The following is a 21,026-nucleotide window of genomic DNA, read 5'->3' as shown; positions in this document are numbered from 1 at the left end:
AGGGTGCGAGGTCGGGCTTTAGAGAAAGCTGAACAACAGACCCGGCCGTGCTCACGCCAAGACCCTTTTAGCCGAAGGGTGTGATCACCACATCATTAATCTTGAGCAAAGCCTGCACTGGTGTGTTTTTAAACTGCGTCAGAATATAAAATAATGACATTTGGGATATCAGGGGGTGAGTGTTTGAGAACACATTTATTTCCTGAAGCCAAAAATCAGTCCACCTAGCCTGTTGACGGCTGTTTCCTGATGTGTGTATGTGTTCCGTGCAATCCCTCTCACACAGGCTTAGACCGCGTTTTGTTACACGTGGAACAAAGGGCTGCTATCCACGCAAAGTTGAGATGCGCGAAATTGGGATCATCCCTGGAGATCCGGGCTGTGTATAGCAGCGTGCCCACATGCCTGTTTTGTCTCAGCCACCTTGGGGGCGAGGCTGGGTGCCCAAGGTTTTGCTAACGTATGTCTGAGCCTCAGAATGAAAAGCAGAAACACCCCTGCAGGGTCTGGAACAGCCTCCCCGTCGCCGCTCCTGCATGTGTGTAATGGGCCTCTCAGGGCTGTTTATGGATGAACAGCTGGGCACCGGGCACCCGGCCTCGGATTAGAGACACTTGGCTGTCAGAGCAGCAGGTCCCTCCCCGCATGGGGGTGGGCGGTGGCCCAGGCTCCTAGAATGAGAAGCCAGCAATCGTTTCTCTTCCAGGATATTAAAGCATTTGAAAGCCAAGGACCCCATGCAATTGAGGCTGGAGCACCTGGAACACGGGTTCTCTGTCTACGTCAACGGGGCCAATTCTGAACTGAAGACATCCTCTCGGAAAGCCGTCCACTCCAGCTTCTCCAGAAGTGCCTCCCACACCGAGGGGACTCACGGTGAGCACAGGCCAGCAACAGCTCTGCAGACAAATTAGGGACAGTGGAGCCACACCCCATGCACAGAAACTAGTTAACCTATACAAGTTAACTCTACCCACTTGGCCAGAAAGAAAGAACATGAAAGTGTGTGTGAGAGAGAGAGAGAGAGAAATCCTTTTCCACTTCTTTTTAAACTAGTCTCGGCCTCTACCCGCCCAGGGCAAAGGTGGCCAGAGCAGTCAATTCCTGGCATTTACATTTCCTAGGTCTCATGTGCCAGTCGTTTAAGGAAATGTCAAGGATAATTTTGATTATACTTGATTTTCACTCACTATATCTTAACTTCAGTACCTAACCCCGGTGATAATTGATTCCACTGGTCATGTCTGAATTTAGTTAATACATACTCTGCAGACTTTAAGTGGATTTCAGGTGTCCTATAATAAAGGACACATGAAATAAAATCTGGGAAGTGGCCTAGAAGGCACCCGACACAGTGGCTGGCCCCATATAGGCACCGAAAATGATTTGGTGGTGGTTGAATGAATGAAACAAATGGCAGTGCATAGGCGTCAGATACCAGTTTGGCTGTATTGCTTTGGGGAAACCATTTTTGTCTCTCTGCGACTTTGTTTTCTCATCCTTAAAATGGAGCTAATGAATGCCAGAGTGCCCTTCAAGGCGGGTCACTTTGTCTAAGAGGACAGTGTGCTACTGGGTTACAAGAAGAGGATTTGGAACAAGGCAGGGTTGGGTTCGAACCCTGTTCTGCCACTTTCTAGCTTTGAGACCTCTGGCAATTGGGTCCTCTCTGACCCTCAGCTTCCTCTTCTGTAAAATGGGAGTAATTATGCCCACCTTACAGGCTTCTCAGGAGGATTAGACAACATAAGAAGTGTAAAGTGTCCAGCACACAATAATCTTGACTTGTGTTCTAATTCATTGCCTCACAGGTATGGTAAGATCCCAAGCTATTAATAGACAGTAAAAGTCAATACAACAACAAGGGGATAAAAGGAGAAAGTGGTGTCTTCAAATCTTCCCCTAGGAGAGCCACTGCATTTCTGCTTAGAGTTTAGCATGAGTTTCCTAGCCCCCAGGGCAAAGAGGGAAATGGGATGGACTCTCCTAGCTTTCATGGGGGAGGAGTCTGGCTGACCTGCTAGTTAGGAGAAGCTAGCCTTTCCTGGTCCAGGTTTCAGGGAGGTGCAGATAACAGGAATCTCTGTACTTGGGTCCCCAGCAGTATATTTACTCATTCAACATATCTCTCTCCCCTCACCCCTCTTTTATACTAATGCTGGTCTGTTGTGCACCCTGTCCTATGTACCCTGCTTCTGTATCTTAGAGATTGTTCCTTTTGTACATAGACCTGCCCAATTCAGGAACATACCTACTGTTTCATAGCACAGAGGTGCTGTGACTGATACCCCATCCCTTTTTGTTGGGCATTTAGCTTGTTTTCTGATGCCTTTTGGCTACAAACAGTGTTACAAAAGTGTATTGCTTCACATACAAGACTCTGGGCACCCTGACGGGCATCGTAGATGTAAGTTACAAAACCACCATCAGTGTGGGCTCGTCACCGGGGCCTCACCAAGTCTCTTTCCCTCATCTCTGGTGCAGATTGCGGACGAAAAACCCTGTTTCGAGAAGCTGAAGAAACTTTAAGACGCAATTCACGGACGGCCCCCAGCAAAGTCCAGCGCCAAGGATGGCACCAGGTGTGGAAACCCTGGGCAGAGACAAGGCGGTGGCCCCAGCTCACACTTTAGAATAAGCAGCAGGGTTATTGTGAGAATAGAAACATAATCAGAGCATTTGGAATCCCCACGGGCAGGGGTTGGGTCTGGCTGGGCACTGCCATGGTGCCTTCTCCGCCTGTGGCACTGGCCTCTGGAGAGCAAAGGAGCCCTGGGGACCCTCCAGCCCACTCTGTGGCATGATCCTCCCTTCTGGCTGGGGCCACCCCAGCCCCACTCGGGAGCATCACAGGTCACTCACAGCCCTGTCATGATGATGTATTCGTACAGCTGTTTTGTATTGAGCACCTGTGATGTGCCAGGCGTGGTCTTAGATGCCATGGATGCGGTGGGTGGATAAGACAAAACCGCTGCCCCACAGACCTGAGCTGCTCTTCGGATTGCTACCGATGCTGCTGATCTGGCAGCTTGCCAGTACCAGGCGTGAGCTAAGCTCCCACGTGACTCCTCTCCTTTACCCTCACAGCAGACCTATAGGATAAATTCCAAAGTCCTTCCTCTTTTCATGATGCTGAGGACACGAGAGCTCAGAAAAGTTTAGTGAGCTTTCCAAGGTCAACCACTAGGAAGTGGCAGAGTCAAGATTCAAATCTAGATCTGTGGCTCCGAGCTCGGTGTCCTTGCTCATATAGACCTGACACCTTCCCCTGCAGTTACTCAGCCTTACTTGGGACCCGTGGGACCCCCACTGCACATTCGAATCACCTGGGATTCTCAGGCCCCACCCTCAGAGATTCTGGCTCACTTGGTCTGAGACGAGGCTTAAGCAACATATACACACATATAAGTATATGTGTATATACATATATGTATATATCTGTGTGTGTGTGTGTGTTAATCCTTTGTTCACCGAGATTGGGAAGTACTGCTTTATAACATTTCACACTGCCCATACGTATGGGTCTACGGTAAATACTTTCCTACGCTTTATCCGCCATCTTTGCAATAACCCTGGAGGTACGTAAGTATCCTCATTGTGCCACTGAAGAAATTGAGGCCCAGAGAGCAGAGAGGTAATAAGGTGACTTGCTCCCGTAGATGCTGAGGGAGGACGTAGGCTGAGGTTTGCACCCTGGACCTGTGACTCCAAACGCAGCGGTCCTCACTTCTCTGCAGGGATGTCTGTGGGTCTCTGATGAAACGGGGAGGGGTGTTCCTGCCAGCTAACTCCCAAACCTCATCTCGATGCTGATGAGCAAGGCCTTCAGGGCACACAGCCTGGAGGCTTCCTTTTGTCCCCAGCAATGAATGTTAATTTCCCAATAATGAGGCCTTTCTCCACTTTGCACTTCAGAGAGTTCTCCTAGCTGTTTTGAGTGCCTTCTATTATCAGGAGCCACATTTGCATCTTAGACTGTGACTTAATGGCTGACCCCAGAGTCTGTGCAATTCAAAGACTTGGCCTAAGATTAATTAGCTCCCTCTGCAGTCTCTCCCTGTGCTCCCACACTTCACAGGGCCTAATCATGGCTAATTTCCTGGCTTTCTGATGCCATGAAGGCTGTAATTGGCCTTCTGTACCGAATCGTCAGGGGTCAGTCAGTGCTAACAACAGAGACCTCTCAGGCTATTTGAAGCATAAATGAATGGAAGGCAGGGAATTGGGTGCTTGCATCCAGCGAGAGGATGGGCTCTGAGCCAGGCCTCCAGGAATGGTACCCAGCATCCCAACGCGGACCTACCAGGAAAGCTGCTACCTAGGACACCGGAGGGAAGGTGGGGATCAGCCTCAGGAATGTGTCACCTGAGCTGTGATCCAGGAATCAGGAAGCCAGTGCCACAACCGTTGGCCTCAGACTGATGCTGTGTCTGCTAGAGCGACACTTTGAAGAAAGACCTTGCTCACAGCTCATCCAGCCGGGGTGGGACATGGATGAAAACACTCATGGCCTCTGCCACGTGCTTAGCACAGAAACAGCCAGCGTGCGTCCCCTCCTTCCCACGTCACTTCCTTCTGCTGTCCCTGCCTTCCATGAGGCCATCTGATCTGCTGCACCCATGTCAAATCCAGACCCCATCTGGGAGGGAGGCTGGGAAATGCACTGTCTGGCTTTCCAGCCTCTACTGAGCTGAGAGGCACCCTTGGAGGAGAGCGGAATGGGTGCTGGGGGGCCACACCCCCACCTTCGCGTCGACTCTGTTCCACCCACGCACAGTCCTTTGGGGACCAGCCCTCAGAGTGAGACAAACCCGGGAACCTTCAGAAGTGGTGAGTGGACTGGGAGCCATATGATGAGAGAAGTCATCCATTAAGTTAACGAACATGTATTACCACGGGCCAGGCACTCTGCAAGGCTCTGGGGTTAAAAAACAAAAATCAGGAGGGCTTCCCTGGTGGCGCAGTGGTTGGGAGTCCGCCTGCCAACGCAGGGGACATGGGTTCGTGTCCCTGTCCGGGAAGATCCCACATGCCGCAGAGCGGCTGGACCCGTGAGCCATGGCCGCTGAGCCTGCGCATCCGGAGCCTGTGCTCCGCAACGGGAGAGGCCACAACAGTGAGAGTCCCGCGTACTGCAAAAAAAAAAAAAAAAATCAGGCTCAGTTCCTGCCCTGGAAGAACTGACTGTGAAGACATGGGCACTGCTTATCCTGGGGGGAAGGTGCAACAGCTGTTCTCCAACATACGGAGGGCTAGCCCGGTAGACTCTGAAAGTTGGGGGTTAACTGGCCCCCCAGATAATGGTTTTTGGACTCACACAGTTTAAAAAGACTTAATCACTTGGTAACATTTAAATACAGAAGATTTTACACATTTTTTTAAAAGTTCGATTCCTCCTTGCCTAGGGAGACAGGAAGATCTGGCCCCCGTGCTGGGCCGCCGCCCAGAAGGCGGCCGTCAGTGGCAGCCGAGTGGCGGTTCCCAGTTTAGACATCGAGCAGCCCTCCTGTTTGCCGTTGTCCCCACCACTCCCTTTAGAGCCCTAGCGCCGAGGCCAAGTGGTAGTTGCAGTTTGTCATCATGCTCTGGCTGCTCCTTCTCTTATCCCCAGCAGCCTCCCCCTTTGCCATTCCCCACCTGGCTCACTGGGGCATTTGAACCTGGGCCCCTGGAGAGTAGAAGGGAATGGGCTTTGGAGTCAGACAAACAGCTTACTAGCTGTGTGCCCTGGAGCCAGCCACGTGACCTCTCTGAGCTTTGCGCTCAGCATCCATAAAGCCTCCCAGGGCTGCTGGGAAGGAATGTGTGTATAGTATGTGTCACGGGAGGTCCATCAGCAGGGGCTGTCGGCTCCCTCAGGTAGGAACACCTGGAGGCAGGTGACAGACAAGTCCAGATGGTTAAGAGCACAGACTCAGGAACCCAGCGGCCTGGGTTCAAAGCCTCAGCTCTACCAGTTGCTGGCTGTACGACCCTGGATAAGTGGCTTGTCTTCTCATCTGTAAATGGGGCTGGTAATGTTACCCTCCTCAGCAGGTAGTTGCTGAGGACTGAGTGAGCGAACCAGTGTTTGTAGAACGCGCCAACCGGTGCCTGGCACAGAGGAAGCCGACAGTAAACGGTAGTGACCGTTGTAATCAGCTGAGAGGCAGGCAGATGCCGAGGGCGGCTCTTCACTCCAGAGGCATCCTCCACTCGTTCAGTCGTTCATTCATTTCCAGGACCATCTACTGGACACTTGCAGGTGCTGGGATCAGAGCAGTGAGTGAAGCAGGCTAGGCCAGCTCTGGTGTGCAGGTCGGGGCTCATAGGCCAGAGGGTCTAGAAGACCCCAGAAAGGAGCTTGCGTTTCATCTTACACGTGAGGACTCCCCTGGAGGGTTTTCAGCAGAGTTGTGTGTTGGGCTGCTGTTTTGGATACATCCGCAGCGTTTGCACGGAAGGACCAGGTGGGGGCTGTGAAGCAGGGCTCCCCGTAAGCCTGACGGGCCTTTTCTCTCTCCCTACCTTCCCCAGCCCCACCCTTGCACCTGCTCCCTTCCCCCAGCTTCCCCTTCTCATTTCAGCTTTATCCAGGTCACAGTTTTTATCTCCCTCAGTATTCGTTTGTTGAAATTTTCCAAGAGAGAGAGACCTTCTGAGTCTCTCAGCTCGTCTTTGTTACTCGGGTCACGGCCTGGCCTGCCGGTCAGCCTGACGAGACGCCCGCTCAGGCCTCAGTCGGCTGGGACTGGAGGTGGGGACCAGGTCAGACGATTCAAAGCCTGCCTGCCCTAGAGCTGTCCCCTGAGCAGGGACTGGGTCCCCACCTTCTCATCGAGGAGGCTGTAGGCAGGACAGTAAATAGACTCGATTTGCCAACTGCACTGTTATTGTCAAGAGGAAGAGGGAATGGATTGGCTTCCTTTGGCCCCAAGAAGTGGAGTAAAGTAGAAAATTTCTCCATGGTGGAAAGTACACGGAGACAGATTTGGGGGTGCGAAGGATAGAGAGGTCTCTCTATCTCCATCCTTTCGGATGGGTACCACTGCCCTTGGAGGTGGCCAAGGTCAGGCAGAGTGGCCAAGGCAGCAGAATCTCCAATGGCCACTGGTCGCCAGTTCTCAAAAGCCACCCCATCAGGAGAGGGACCACAGCCCTGACCCAGTCCTCTTGTGTGCTGTGCCCAGCAGGAGGGACAGGTGGGGCCACAGAGTCACTGGGTGTATTCACACAGGCCGTGGCCGGGTCAGCAGGGGACACAGCGGTCACAGCCAGCCCCCAGCCAGCACCACTTCCTCCATGTTGTATTCCCGCCCCCTCCGACTTGTTACCTTGCCCGTTTCTCTGAGCGGCCCCCTAAACTCTCTTGAGTCCCACGTAACCTTTCCACTGACCAAGCCCAATGCCTCTTCCAGTAGAATAGAGTTGCCAGCTTAGGGTCTTGCCCACCAACTAGGAAGCGCTTTTGGGTGGAGCTGCCCTGATGGAAGGGGCTGCCACAGGTGCACGGGCCTGAGGATACCTGGGCCAGAAGGTCAGAGAGTCATCCAAATGCTGGGCGAGATGCTGACCGCTCCACCCGTAAAACCCTTCCCTGACTCTCCAGTGCTGGGGGAGCCAGGGAGGCAGTTGGCGACACTGGGCTGGGCTTCCGAGCGGCCGCCTGCGCTGTGGATCGGGCTGGTGGTGATAAATGGCTCTTGTTGATGCTGTCCTTTTTTCCCCCACTGCTTCTCGGCCTTAGATCTTTCTGCTGCTATCAGTGGATGAAGATTTATGGCTTCCTCAGACTTGTAATACTTGGGTGGACAGAGGCCTAATCACCAGAGCCATCGTTTACCAAAATGCTGTCAGAGTTGATGAACGCCATCGGCTCTTAGCATTAAATTGGTAGTGAAGGGATTGGCCTTCCAGCGATTTACTGTGGGGTGGGCTTTCCTTAAAGGCCTGGAAAGCAAGCTCATTGCAGTTATTAAAGCAAAGGCTTTGTCCTCGCTCTGCCGCCATATCCGCTTTCCTGTTGGGGGCCAGGCAGCTTAAACACCTCCAGGAAAGCTCGTGAGTGAAAATGTGAAGCGTGTGGGGCCCTTCCCTTTGTTTTCTTCTTTTTTTCTGAGTTTTGAAAACCCCTGCAGTGAGGACAATAAATGAAACAACCCATAAAGCATCAGGCTTTACAGTGACCTTGCTTGACACAGACTGTCAGAACACGAACGCTGTTATTTGTAAGAGATCAGACAGATCCGGGAAGAACATATCAAATAAGGTCGATTTATTCCCCACCCCAACCCAAAGCTGGCTCTGTCAGTATCTTCAGCGCTCTCCCACCTCTAGAGGGAGCCGTTTACATACTGCACAACCTGTGCAACCATCCAGGGCAGCCCCCAGCCTTGCTCTTTTTTTCTAACTCATCATAAGCGTTAATGCAGACCTCTTAGAATACTTTGCTAAGAGGGGTGGCAATACACACAAAAAACTCTGAGCACGACACTGGGCTGAGTGTGGCTGAGTACAGAACAAGCTGGCCTTGGGCTGGCAAACTGGAACACGGGTGTTTAGGCATGAGGGCTTTTAAACCCTGTTCCAGTATATGGTCGATACCAAAAGGGAGTATCAGGTCTGGGCACTTGCAAGTAGGCAAGAGAGAGCAGCCGCTTAGAAACACCCACTCTGGGTAAAGTGGTGTGCCGAGCGGGGAGCCAGCCAGAAGCTTGGGCATCATCTTCGCAAGGGCATGAAGGTGGGAGACAGGGAGCGGGTGGGTGAGCCCAGGGACTGGGTTGGAACCTGCCACCTCGCGCTCCTCAGCAGCAGGTGGGCGTCCTCGTATGGGCGGGGCTGCTTGCCATCTCCTCCCGATGTGGGTAGAGGCACCTCCCTGGGGCTGGGGCGGGAGAGCCGGCCAGATGGAGAGACTATTTATTTCCCTCTCCAGCACCCACTCAGTGTTTAGACACTCTTTCTGGACCGCATTAATTTTGTCACATGTTGCTTCATAAACACATTTTCCGTTATGTGTGCTGGGTGGGTTCCTTGAGGCCCGGACATTGGTTTAAAATTATTTTATATCTTGACATGTTTCCAGAGCCTAGTATGCAGTTAGCACTTGGTAAGGACTTGCTGATTGTTCCTTAATGCCTATTGCAAACCTGTCTCCTGATATCTTGGTGAGGTGAGCAGTTGTGCTAAGCTCCTTGGAGGGAGGGTGGAAAAGCTGCAGAACAGAGAGACACACATGGACTCTTCTCCTTGAATGCTGGAGTGCCTTCTCGTATTTATAATTAAGATCAGACCAGTAGAGCTGCATTAATCCCAACTCTCTTACTTGCCAGTGGGAATTCCCACTTCAGATATGGCTGGATCCAGGTGCTCAGACAATGTAGCAGGGCTCATTCACCATCACCCAACTCTGCTTTTTCCCGTGTTGCCCTGGGTGAACCAAGGTGGCCACAAGCAGCTCCCAACTTACATTCTTTCACCTGCTGTTACATTTCTTTGGCTTCCCTAAACCAATCACCCAGAGACCGTGGGCCAGCAGGATCTAATGCTCAGAGTGGCCAGGCCTGGGTCATGTGCTCTACCCACCCCTGGATGCAGTTCCACATGAATGCTTGGGTTGGGAGTGGGGAAAGGGAGGATTTCCCAAAAGAAAACCAGGGTACTTTTACCAGAAGACAGGGGAATGCATGCCCTACAGGCAGAAGCAATAGTGCCCACCACAAAACCTCACAGACCTCCTGATCTCACACCTCGCCAACTTTGATGTGCATGTAAATCACCCGGGTTCTTGGTACAATGCAGATTCTGATCCCTGCATCTGAGGTGGGGCTTGAAACTTTGCATTTCTCACAAATTCCTAGGAGAAGCCAATGGTGCTGGTCCCTGGATCCTCGTCCCAGCCCTCCCTTTCCAGAGAAAGGAACAGAAACCCATGGAGGAGCCAGGCTGCGCCCCAGGTCTGGGCCCCGTGCCCAGTGGTCCTCGCTCTGTTCCCCCTCTTCCTTCCCTCCTCCGCTCTTGGACTCCATGGCTCACAGGCCCAGCTGCTCCGCAGCATGTGGGATCTTCCCAGACCGCGGCACGAACCCGCGTCCCCTGCATCGGCAGGCGGACTCTCAACCACTGCGCCACCAGGGAAGCCCCTTCCCAACATTTGAACGTCACTGAGTGGTTTCCGGGAGGAGGGAGGAGCACATCGTGGAACACCCAGCCTAGCCATGAACTTCAAAGCCTTCACAGCTTCATCCTGGTCCAAGGCGGGAAAGCCCCCAGGAGCCTCCTGGCCTGGAAAGGCCCAGGCCTGTGGATTCCGTGGTGCCCGCTGCTGGCGCCAACAGACTCTCTTGAGAGCGAGTTGACAAAGCCTGGGAGGCAGTGACACCACACGGGAGGCCAGAGCCCAGGGCAGCGAGGCCAACGGCCAAAAGGAAGATGGGTGGAAGGTGCAGTTCCAGAAAGAGCAAGGCGCACTTGGAGTCTGGCGAACATCGCCACAAGACGGGATTGCCCGTGGAAGGAAAAGTGTCCCAGGGCCCCTTCCTCGTGCACCTCTGCCTCCCGGTTCTCCGATGGGGGGCTCCCTACCTGCCTTTTTCTGCCTCTTACACACTCTCTCCAAGGCCTTTTCCTGGAATGATCTAGAGCCCAGCCCCTGCCCCTTTAGTGTTAAATAGTCTCAGGAAATTCTTGAATCCCTCCTTGTTCTCCCCAAAGGCCACTGTAGCCCAGGCTGGATACATTTCTTCTTCACTTGCCTTTTGGGGGCAGTACAGCGTCAAGGTGCAGGACTGGGGTCAGTCAGAAAACTACAGCCCCGGGGCCAAATTCGGCCACAGCCTGTTTCTGTAAATCAAGTGTTCTGGGGACACAGCCATGCCCATTTATGTAGGCATCGTCCAGGGCTGCTCTGAGCTACAGTGGAACAGTTGACTGTTGTAGCAGAGACCGCAGGGCTGGCAAAGCCTTAAAATATTTATTCTTTACAGGAAACTGGCTCATCCCTGTTTTTGAGTAAGGCCTCTGGAGCCACGCTGCTGGGGTTCAGATCCAGGTCTGTGGCTTCCTAGCTGTGTGACCTTGGCCACGTGGCTTACACCCTTGTGCCCCGGTCTCCCCCTGGGATGGCTGTGAGGACTAAATGAGCAAATGCCCCCGAAGCTCTTGGAGTGGCACCCGCTCTGCATTAAGTGACTTGGTGCTCCAGGTGACGGCAGGGGGTGGGGTGGGAGTGCGGGCGGCGTGGACGCGATGAGAAAGAACTTCCGTCCTAACCCACGAGAGTCCCACAGGTCAACAAGGCTCACCATCCTCATCATCTAGATATAATAATAGCTCGTTTCACTAAGCTTGTGGGGAAGCTGAATCTCACCCCAGGGGTGGAGGGTTCTTACGCTGGGGCACCAGGGGAAATGCAAGCTCTAAATCACCCTTGACTGCCCCTCGGCTGGGAAGTAGGTCCAGTCCACATGGCTTGGTGGACCTCTTCTGACTCTCAGAGTGACATTTAAGGAGGCCCTGGCTCTCGGATTTGTACACGTGCGCGGCCTCACCCGTAGGGAACACCTCCTTAGACGTTGCTCCCTGGGCACCTGGCTCGCCTCGCACAGGCCCCAGCCTTGCTTACCAAGTCTAGCAGAGCCAATGCTGGACCAGTGGCGGTTTCTTTCTTTGACTACCCAGGCACTTTGGTCCTGGGTCCATGGTGGATGAAACATACCCTTGGGGGGAGGTCTGGCCCCCTGTGTAGACTTGATGCCACCTAAGGTGAATGGTGCAGCCCCACTGCGCTGCTCATCACAGCCCCTCGCCAAGGGCTCAGCCCATCACCACGAGTCATCCTCGTGGCAGTTCTGCGAGGAAGATCACATTAGTGCCACTCTCACAGATGTGGAAACCGGTGCCCAGCGAGGGTCCATGACTTGCCCAGGGCTGCACAGGGGATAGTCACCACAGTGCCAGGGGTCGAACCCGTCTGCCTGAGTTTAGAGCCCAGGCCCTAAACCACATGTGAGCAACTCTAGAACAGCCACAGAGTGACGGGTGCCCAAAGGAGGGTTATCCACTAGGGTGCAGCTCAGCTGCACGGAATGGACACTGAACCACTGGGGCTTAAAGACTGTTGTCGTTCTTTCTCTGACACGAACAAGGCATTTGGAGGCAGCCAGGCTGCTTGGACGGGTGGATGATGCCCCCAGGGACCCAGGCTCCTTCGGTTTTGCCGTCCTTAGCACGTGCCTTTCTTTCTTATTCTCACAAGATGGCTACCCTGCTCCCAAATGTTACATCCACATTCCATCAGGAAGAAGGATAGAAAGATAATGGGCAAAAATCCTGTGTCCCTGAGTGAGTCTTTTTATTTTTTTTTGGCTGCGTTGGGTCTTCGTTGCTGCGCACAGGCTTTCTCTAGTTGCGGCGAGCGGGGGCTGCTCTTTGATGTGGTGCGTGGGCTTCCCATTGCGGTGGCTTCTCTTGTTGCACAGCACGGGCTCTAGGCCCACGGGCTTCAGTAGTTGTGGCACACGGGCTCAGTAGTTGTGGCTCGCGGGCTCTAGAGCACAGGCTCAGTAGTTGTGGCACACGGGCCTAGTTGCTCTGCAGCATGTGGGATCTTCCCGGACCAGGGCTCGAACCCGTGTCCCCTGCATTGGCAGGCGGATTCTTAACCACTACGCCACCAGGGAAGCCCCCCTGAGTGAGTCTTGATTAACAGGGAAACAGTGGCTTCCTCGGCGGCTCCTCCAGCCACTCACATCTGCCTCACACGCCTTCCCAGCTGCAAGGGCCTCCAGCAACATGACCATCTTAAAGGGGTACAATGCCAACTCGATAGAATCGGGGTTCCATTAAGTCAGGATGGAGAGGGCCATGGGTAGCTATTGGGTGGTCAGGGAGTGTCTCCAAAGTTTAGATAGGACTTGGGTACATGGAGAAGATTTGAAAGAACGGCCTTAAGGTCGGGAGAACAGCATGAGCAAAGGCACAGAGGTGGGGGAGTCTGGGGCCCAGGCAAGAGTCAGGACTGTGTCACCAGCAGCATAAACCCTATTCACATTGGCTTAAGCAAAAGAGAGGAAGATTCAGCGATGTCTTCCTTCAGGCATGGCTGGACCCAGGGGTTCTGAACAAATCCACCAGGACTCTGCTTCACTCTTTCAGCTCTCTTTATCTCTGTGGTAGGGGCACAATGGTCCCCAGCAGCTCCTAGGGTGCCTCCCTGTAGCTTAGCACCCCTGTAGGAAGAGAGCACCTCCTCCGATAGCTGTAGCAGGAGCTACTGTCATTGGCTGCCTTAGGTCCATTCCCGTCCCTGAACCGCTGGCCAGGCGTATTGTGAGGGATGGAATGGGCTGATTGGCCAGGCCTGAGTCACATTCCCACCCTCCCTTGGGCCACATGTAGACTGAGTCAGGGAGGGAAATGGGGCCTGGAGGAAAATGAGGGAGACCTTTCCTGCAGGCTGGGGAATGGGTGCTGGGCTGACAAAGCTGCAAATATTCGGGGTACAGGAAGCAATTTTGCTTGGCCCAGGTGTCAGGTGTGTGAATGTATGTGTGGGAATCAATGCGGGAAAGATCGGTTGGGGCCATGTTGTAGAGACCTTCACATGCCAAGTATACACCATTTAGGGTACAGGTCTGGCTCCTAAAGCAAGGAGATCCAAATATTGGCTTAAACAACATGAAAGTTGATGTCTCTGACACAGGTTAGCGGTGGGCAGTCACCTTGCTCTGAGAGTTCATGGATGAACCCCAGCACAACCTCTTTTGTCACTCCAGCATCCTCCAGCTGTCGCCCCCTCCCCACAGTCCTCAGCGGCTTGCTGCTACCTCCTCATTCCAGTCGGCAGGAAGGGGGGCAGGGCAAGGGGGGGGCTCTCCCCTTCCCTTTCCGGGCACAACTTCAAAGATGTACATGCCCCTCTCACCCACCCACACACATCACGGACCAGAACGTGTTCACCTGCTCCCTCCCAGCCGCAGGGGATGCTGGGAGCATCACTTGAACATCTGGAGACTCAGTACAAGAGAGAAAGGGGAAACGGACATTCCAGGGACAGCCTGTGGGCTGCCACACCAGGCCAAAGGATGGGTATCCTAAAGAATGATCCAGGGAGTGCTAGGAGGAAGAGGCCCCACCACACAGTTTCCATGGCCCCAAAAGTTTGGGGTATGTTCCATCTGTATTCTGTTTTAGGATATCCACAGTGTGTGTGGAGGAGGGGGTGAGGGGGCCATTAAAGGCCCTGAGAAGTCCTGGCCCAAAACCCGGGCTTTCCTAAACTTATTTAGATCACAAAGCCCATTTGGGGAAGTTTAGCACCCACTAAAATTCTACCGATAAGTTATTTCAAACCAAAAACGTTACTGAAAAATTCTACTGAACACACACTTCGGGCAGTAAGAACCAGTAAAGACTTGAGTGGAAGTGGCGTGACCCATCCAGCTGGCCTTCCCGGGATGACGCCGGGCCAGGTGCACCCCGACCTGGCTGCTGTCATGTGCAGCGAACCCCTACAGTGCTTGCCCCTCGGAGGAAACAAGAGGTTCGTTTCACTGTATCTGAAACGGTCTGACTTTTTGTGTATAGAAATCTGTGCAGATCAGAACGGAAGCTGGCCTGCGGCTCCACATCGAGCCTCCTCTGGACTATTCTGAAGATTGTGAGCCACGTGGGGGTGTGACTGTCAAGGCAGAGGATGCTTCTGGGGATCGTCCACAGGTAGGACTGGCCTCAGCTCGGGGCTATAGCGGCTCTCGGGGGCGCTTTCTAACAGTTACTTATTCCTTCCTTTGTGAGCTCTTGCCTTCCTTCACTCTTGCATTTATTTCCCGCACTTAAACAAGCAGACAGATCTTGTGCTAGACGCTCTGCTAGGGAGGGACCCAGTGTCCAAAGGTCAGCAAGGCTGGTGTCTGACCCAAAAGAGGCAAAAGCATATAATCCCTTTACTGCAAGAGGGAGCTGAGAGGTGCGGCAGGGCGTAGTGGGACCAGGAGAGAGAGTATCTAGGAAGGCTTCCTGGAGGGAGTGACATTTACCTGGTTCCTAAAAGCTGGATAAGAGTGTGAGGGCCAGGGAGGTAAGGATAGGTAAGCCGAGCTGATACTCAGCCTGTCCACATCTGTATGCCTAAACCTGTTGTTAAATCTTTTGAATATCTGCGCCCCCTCCCCCTCCTGCCACGGCACCAGAAACCACACATGGAAACACCCAGAGGCCCTGTGTAGCTGTAGCTCAGAGTCCCTGGCCGTGTAGCAACTCACAGGGTTGACCATGGGGTGTTTCACTCCCCTTCCTCAAATTGTCATTTCATTTCTGAAATCCTTGGAATTGCAACAGTAAACCCCAGTCTCCCATTCAACAAGCATTTGTTGGGTACCTACTTTTGAGGATCAGGCTCTGTCCTAGGCACCAGAGATGCAGAAATGAACAAAACTGACAAGGGGCCTATTCTTAACAACTCATGTTCCCGAGGGAGAGACAGACAATGAAGAATAAAACCAAGAAATAAATAATGCGATTTCAGGTATTGATACGTTCTAGGAAAACAAAACAGAAAGGGGAGATGGGACAGCCAGGAGATCAGACAGCATGGGAGAGAGGGAACATTAGATGGTAGAGAGGGAAGGAACGCCTCTCTCAGGTATGATGTTTCAGCTGAAACTTGATGGATAAGAAGGAGCCGGCTTTGGAGACAGCAATGCGAAGAGCATTCCAGGCGGAGGGAACAGCGGGCACGGATGACCTGAGGCTGGGCTTGTTCAAGGGTGCATGATGTAGATGTGATGTGAGCCAAGGGGAGTTAGAAGGCGATGAGGTTGGCGGGGCAGAGGGGCAGACCTGGCACGGGTAGGGATGGAGAGTTGAATTTTATTTCAAGGGCATCGCTCTTCTAATTAGAATGAGTATGTAAATTATCTCCATGGTTATATACAAGCTAAATTTTAGAGAGGAGGCAGAGTCAAGTTGCTAAGCCAGTCCTGCCCCATTTGCCAGAATGAGATTGTTCAGCCACAGACCCGGGCTGCAGATTCCAGAGCCTCACCAGGAGGACAGACTTCCTTCCGCATGTGACCTTCTGTACCAAAAACCTGCTTTTCTGAAATGAAAACGACTCAAAAAGGAGATGGGAATGTCATCCAGGAAACATTCCTCTGATCACCATTGCATGTTGGTGTTTCCTTCTTTGCTTGTAAAGGAAGGACGATTTAAGGAGCAGGGGATCACTTTGTTTCACATTCTGGCTGCAAAAAATCTGAAAGTTAAAGTTAATTGCAAATTTTTGTCTTCCTGGAAAAAAAAAAAAGTCCTTTTCTATGGAAGGACCCAAAGACCTTGTTTCCTTAAAAACAGTCCACAGAAATGGGATTTTTACAGTGGGAAAAATCGTGGACTTTATTGCCCTCAACACGCACCTCCCACACGACACAGACAGACAGACAGACACACACACACACACACACACACACACATGCTTTTGAATCAACCAAAAGGTTCTCTGCTCAGGATCAGTCTGTGCAAACAGCCCTCAGCTTCCCTTAGGGAGGCTGGTTTGAAGCCAAGTTCAGTCAGTTGCAACCCTAGCCCCGCCCCCTGCCTCAGAACGCATGCGTGCCCTTCAAGCAGGAGGCATGCTCGTCCTCTCCTCCTTTGGCCATTTGGTACCGCCTGTTAATTGAACATATACAGTCTTCCTTCCTTTGCAAGCTTCCAAGCTCCCTGCAACACCACGCAGCCTGTCCCTCACAAGCTATTAAGCTCCATTAGCGTTCCTGCGTGAGCGTGCTCTGAATCAGCATCTCCCTGCTCACCCGCAGTTAATTTTCTCCACCGTGAGTGCCTGATTGTATTTCTTCCTTCCCTTTTTCTCCCCAGCTTGAGGGGGCACTCCATAAGCCTTCACAGTCAGTTTCCCCCTAGAGTTATTTTCCTGCTAAGTGAAAGAGTGAAATGGCCATGCCAGTTTTCAGCAAAGACAGAAGCCTTAAGAGATGCAATCTGAACAGAGAAGGAAAAGTAATGCCTGGCTACATATACTCAGCCCCCCTCACATGTTTGCAAGTGCAGTCTGAAATGGAGCAAAAGGAATTGCTGTCCGCATGTGTACTTTTCATCTGACCTTCACTGTTGAAACACACCAGCCTTTTCGCCTTCCGTCAGATCCTTAGTGAACTTCAATTTCTTGGCACTCTGAGTTCACAGACCAGCATATGCAGGCGTGTTCTGTTGGCCTTCACCCCCGTTGACTGTGCCTTTTTAAAAGATGTGAATTACTAGCTGACATTTAAGAATCAGGAGAGTTCATGTCAAAATCTGAATTGGGGGTTTCTCTTGAAAAGTCGAAAGATTTAGGAATTACATTCTTAAATGACAGCCGCGAGTGGAGCTGGGGGGTAGCTGTCCCCTTAGACAAGTGTGTGCTGCATGTACCACAGTCCCCACCATGTCCCAGGCACCATCTAGACGATGAAGCTAAAACAGACAAGTACATAATATGCCAGCAGATGATCGGGCTTGTAAGAGAACTAGGGCAGAGTAAGGGGCTAGAGAATGTGGGCAGAGGCTGCCATGTGATATGGGAGGACGGGGCTTACCCTTGATGAGGTGCTGTGTGAGCAGGGGCCTCCAGGAAGCCAGGGAGTGAGTAGGTAGAGAAGAGCTTCCACACACAGGGAGCAACAGGTGCAGAGGCCCCGAGGAGGGGGGACAGCAGGGAGGCCAGTGTGGCTGGAGGTGAGTGAGCAAGGGGACAAGGAAGAGGGGGTGAGGCCAGAGACGTAGCCAAGGCTTAGATGGCACCGGGCTTTGAGGGCTGCGCTGAAGGTGAGGGATTCTACTTTGAGTCAGAGGAGAAGCCATCATAGGGTTTTGTAAGCCATTGTAGCTTAACAACTCCAGGGAAAGGAGAACACCTCTTTCTTTCCAGAGAGTTCTGCCTAAGTGCCAGGTCTTGGTTATGTTGGCTTGCCTTGGGGTATGTGTTACAATGGATAATAAGGCTCCATTTAAATGCTTTCGGCTCCGTTTAAGGACCAGGAATGAAAGTACACATTTTTTTTCTATTATTAAGGTATCCTTTTTTTCCTGACAATGCATGATCAATGTTAAAAATTGAAATGATAACACAGAAAATAAAAGTCCTCTCATAATCCCACTGCCCCAGAGATTAGTGCCGTGAATAGGTGGGTATATTACCATCCAGACTAAAAATTGCATATATTCATTATTTTCCTTGAAAGTATATATTAATTATATCCAAGATGAGATAGTTGATCTGGAATGTTCCAGTCCTGGCCTGTTCCCAATGAGTGGTATTTTCTGCGTTATCTTATCAGTCCCTGAGAGCACGACAGGTGATGGGAAGAAGATTGGCCCACTCCGGCATCTTCTGGAATACCTTCTCTGAGTTTTTCTTTCCATTGTGTAGATCCTGGAGTGGCGTGAATTGGATATTTGGCCACAATTACAATTCAATGTTTTGAAGTCATTGTTACTTACTGACACATATAACAACTAAAGACCTGTCTTAACCCATGTGCCACCAGCAGGGCTGCCACATGTGGACTCTGCTGTGGTCCATGAAGGCTCACCCACCTGTCGGTACAGTGTAGATTATGGGGCTGTGCCATCATTGGTGGAGCATCCCTCAGTGGACCAGCCTGCCCCACTTTGTCCCCGGCAGGGCTCCTCAGCAAATCCCTTCAGTCACCCTTCATTAATTTCAATGGTGAGACTTAAAAAAGGAAGGATCATTTTTTAGGGCAGTTCTATTGCTTGGGAACTTCTGCTGTTTCAGATTGCCATATAAATAACCTTTGAGCGAGTGCCTTTTTAAAAAAATTTATTTATTTATTTATTTATGGCCGCATTGGGTCTTCGTTGCTGCGTACGGGCTTTCTCTAGTTACGACGAGCGGGGGCTAGTCTTCGTCATGGTACGCGGGCTTCTCATTGCAGTGGCTTCTCTTGCGGAGCACGGGCTGTAGGTGAGCGGGCTTCAGTAGTTGTGGCACGCGGGCTCAGTAGGTGTGGCTTGCAGGCTCCTGAGCACAGGCTCGGTATTTGTGGCGCACGGGCTTAGCTGCTCCGTGGCATGTAGGATCTTCCCAGACCAGGGCTCGAACCCATGTCCCCTGCATTGGCAGGTGGATTCTTAACCACTGCACCACCAGGCAAGTCCCTTTTCTTGATCTTTTATTGTTCTTTCCACATAAATGGGATTATACTATCCAGGCTATTTGATAGCCCCACTGTTTTTAATCAACAACATGCCAGGGCCATCTTACCACACCAGTACTCACTCAGCCATCTGAACCCCGTGGCTCTGAGCACTGTTTAGGTTGTTGGTGGCCAGAGTGTGAATCCCGGACCACTTACCTGTGTTCCTGCAATGGTGTTGGTAAATCAGGGATGAGTTTGATCAGATGAGCTTTAAGAGCGAGAATGACTTAGGGAGGCATAGAGACCAAGAGAGAGAAAGAGGACCCCATACATCTCCAGGGACGTAAGTTTCTTTTACTACGCCCAGTTCTCTCTGCTTGCCCCTAGGATACCAAATCTCCCATCAGCACCACGCCCTGTGATTTTAATTTCTCCCTTCTGAATGTACATGGACGCCCCAACCCTCCAAGCAGTATAGACAGAGAAAGGATCCTCTTAACTATTCAGGATGTAATGATAAGATGGACTTTCACATCCTAACTGTCAGGGGCCAGGGTCTTCATACCAAGCAGCTGGGCCATAGGATAGACCCCATGACAGAGCCTCCATTTACACCTGGGAAAACAACACAGATCACAACAGGATTGGATGTTAACAAAAAACCTCTGGCCTACCCACCAGAAGATTTCAAACAACTCACAAGAGGCTTGACTTAATACCATTATTTTCTTTAATGATAGTAAAAGCTCACATTAAATGAGCACTTACTCAGTACCTAGCACTGTGTGGAGTGTATAACATCCATCACTGCATTCATTAACCCTGCAAGTTACTTGCTAGGAATTTTCATTCTCATTTTATAGTTTGAGGAAACCGAGGGATGAGAACTGATGTTGCTCACCAAGGCCTCAGAGAAGCGCAGACTGGAAGCCCAGACCCCAGGACTCCTTGTTCCATAAAATTAACAATCACAGGCCGGGAATTGCGCTGAGCTGTTTTTGGGCAGGGTCTGTTGTGAATATCATTGATGTTCTGCCTAGGAGGAAGGTGTTCAGAGGTGGCCATCCATCGGTTCTGCTTAACTGTTTTAAACAACCTGGAGAAGACCTCTCCTCTGACAAATATTCCCCCAGTGAACCCCGAGCTGGGAACATTGATGAAAAATGTTTTTCAAAAGTGAAGTCCAATGAGGAAACAACCAGACAAAGCCAAATTGAGGGACAGTCTACTGGCCGGGAGTCTTCAGAAATGTCAGTTGCATAAAAGACAGAGAAAGGCTGTTACAGATTAAAGGGGGCTAAAGAGACACCACAGTTATGTGATGTGAGATCCTAGGAGGTTGGGGGGATTGCTCTCAATTTAAGGATGGTTTGGAAAAATTAATGAAATCATATTATATTAGAAAATAATACTGTATTGATGTTAAATTTCCTGAATTCGGTAATTATATTGTGGTTATGTAGGAAAAGGTCCCTGTTCTCAGGTTTCTGAGAATTGGTGAAGAATTGTTGAATATAGGTGATGGGTATTTGGGCATTCATTATACCCTTCTATTATACTATGCTGATAAATTTTCTACGGGTTTTACATTTTTTCAAACCAAGTTTTTAAGAAGCCAGTACATTAAGGAGGAGATAAGCTGCTTCAGTAGAGCTAAGCATCAGCAAAGGAAGAAATAGAGAAAAGTAAAAACAAAGGAGACCTAGTTTAAAAAGCTTAGCAGGATTGTATTGATGTCAGTTTCTGGACTGTGCTATTGTGCTGTTGTTATACGGGATGTTACCATGGGGGAGACTGGATGAAGGGTACATGGTATGGCTCTGTATTGTCTACAGTTAGCTCAAAACAAAAAGTAAAAAGCTAACTAAATAAAAGAAACACAAA

General features: G+C 51.3%; 1 protein-coding gene across 4 annotated transcripts in view; it reads left to right on the top strand.

The window, feature by feature from the left end:
• KATNIP (katanin interacting protein) overlaps positions 1–21,026 on the top strand; it is a 203,647-nt gene that overhangs the window by 63,599 nt on the left and 119,022 nt on the right. For all 4 annotated transcript variants that reach the window (XM_024744312.1, XM_024744311.1, XM_024744314.1 and 1 more), the window contains 3 exons: positions 707–876; positions 2,485–2,582; positions 14,569–14,700. In XM_024744312.1, the coding sequence (XP_024600080.1) occupies positions 707–876; positions 2,485–2,582; positions 14,569–14,700 (400 nt within the window). The remainder of the gene's footprint in view (positions 1–706; positions 877–2,484; positions 2,583–14,568; positions 14,701–21,026) is intronic.

The sequence above is a fragment of the Neophocaena asiaeorientalis genome, unplaced genomic scaffold (genome assembly GCF_003031525.2).
Source record: "Neophocaena asiaeorientalis asiaeorientalis breed wild unplaced genomic scaffold, Neophocaena_asiaeorientalis_V1.1 scaffold91, whole genome shotgun sequence".
NCBI lineage: Eukaryota > Metazoa > Chordata > Mammalia > Artiodactyla > Phocoenidae > Neophocaena > Neophocaena asiaeorientalis.
This window is presented reverse-complemented; position numbering and strand designations above follow the sequence as displayed.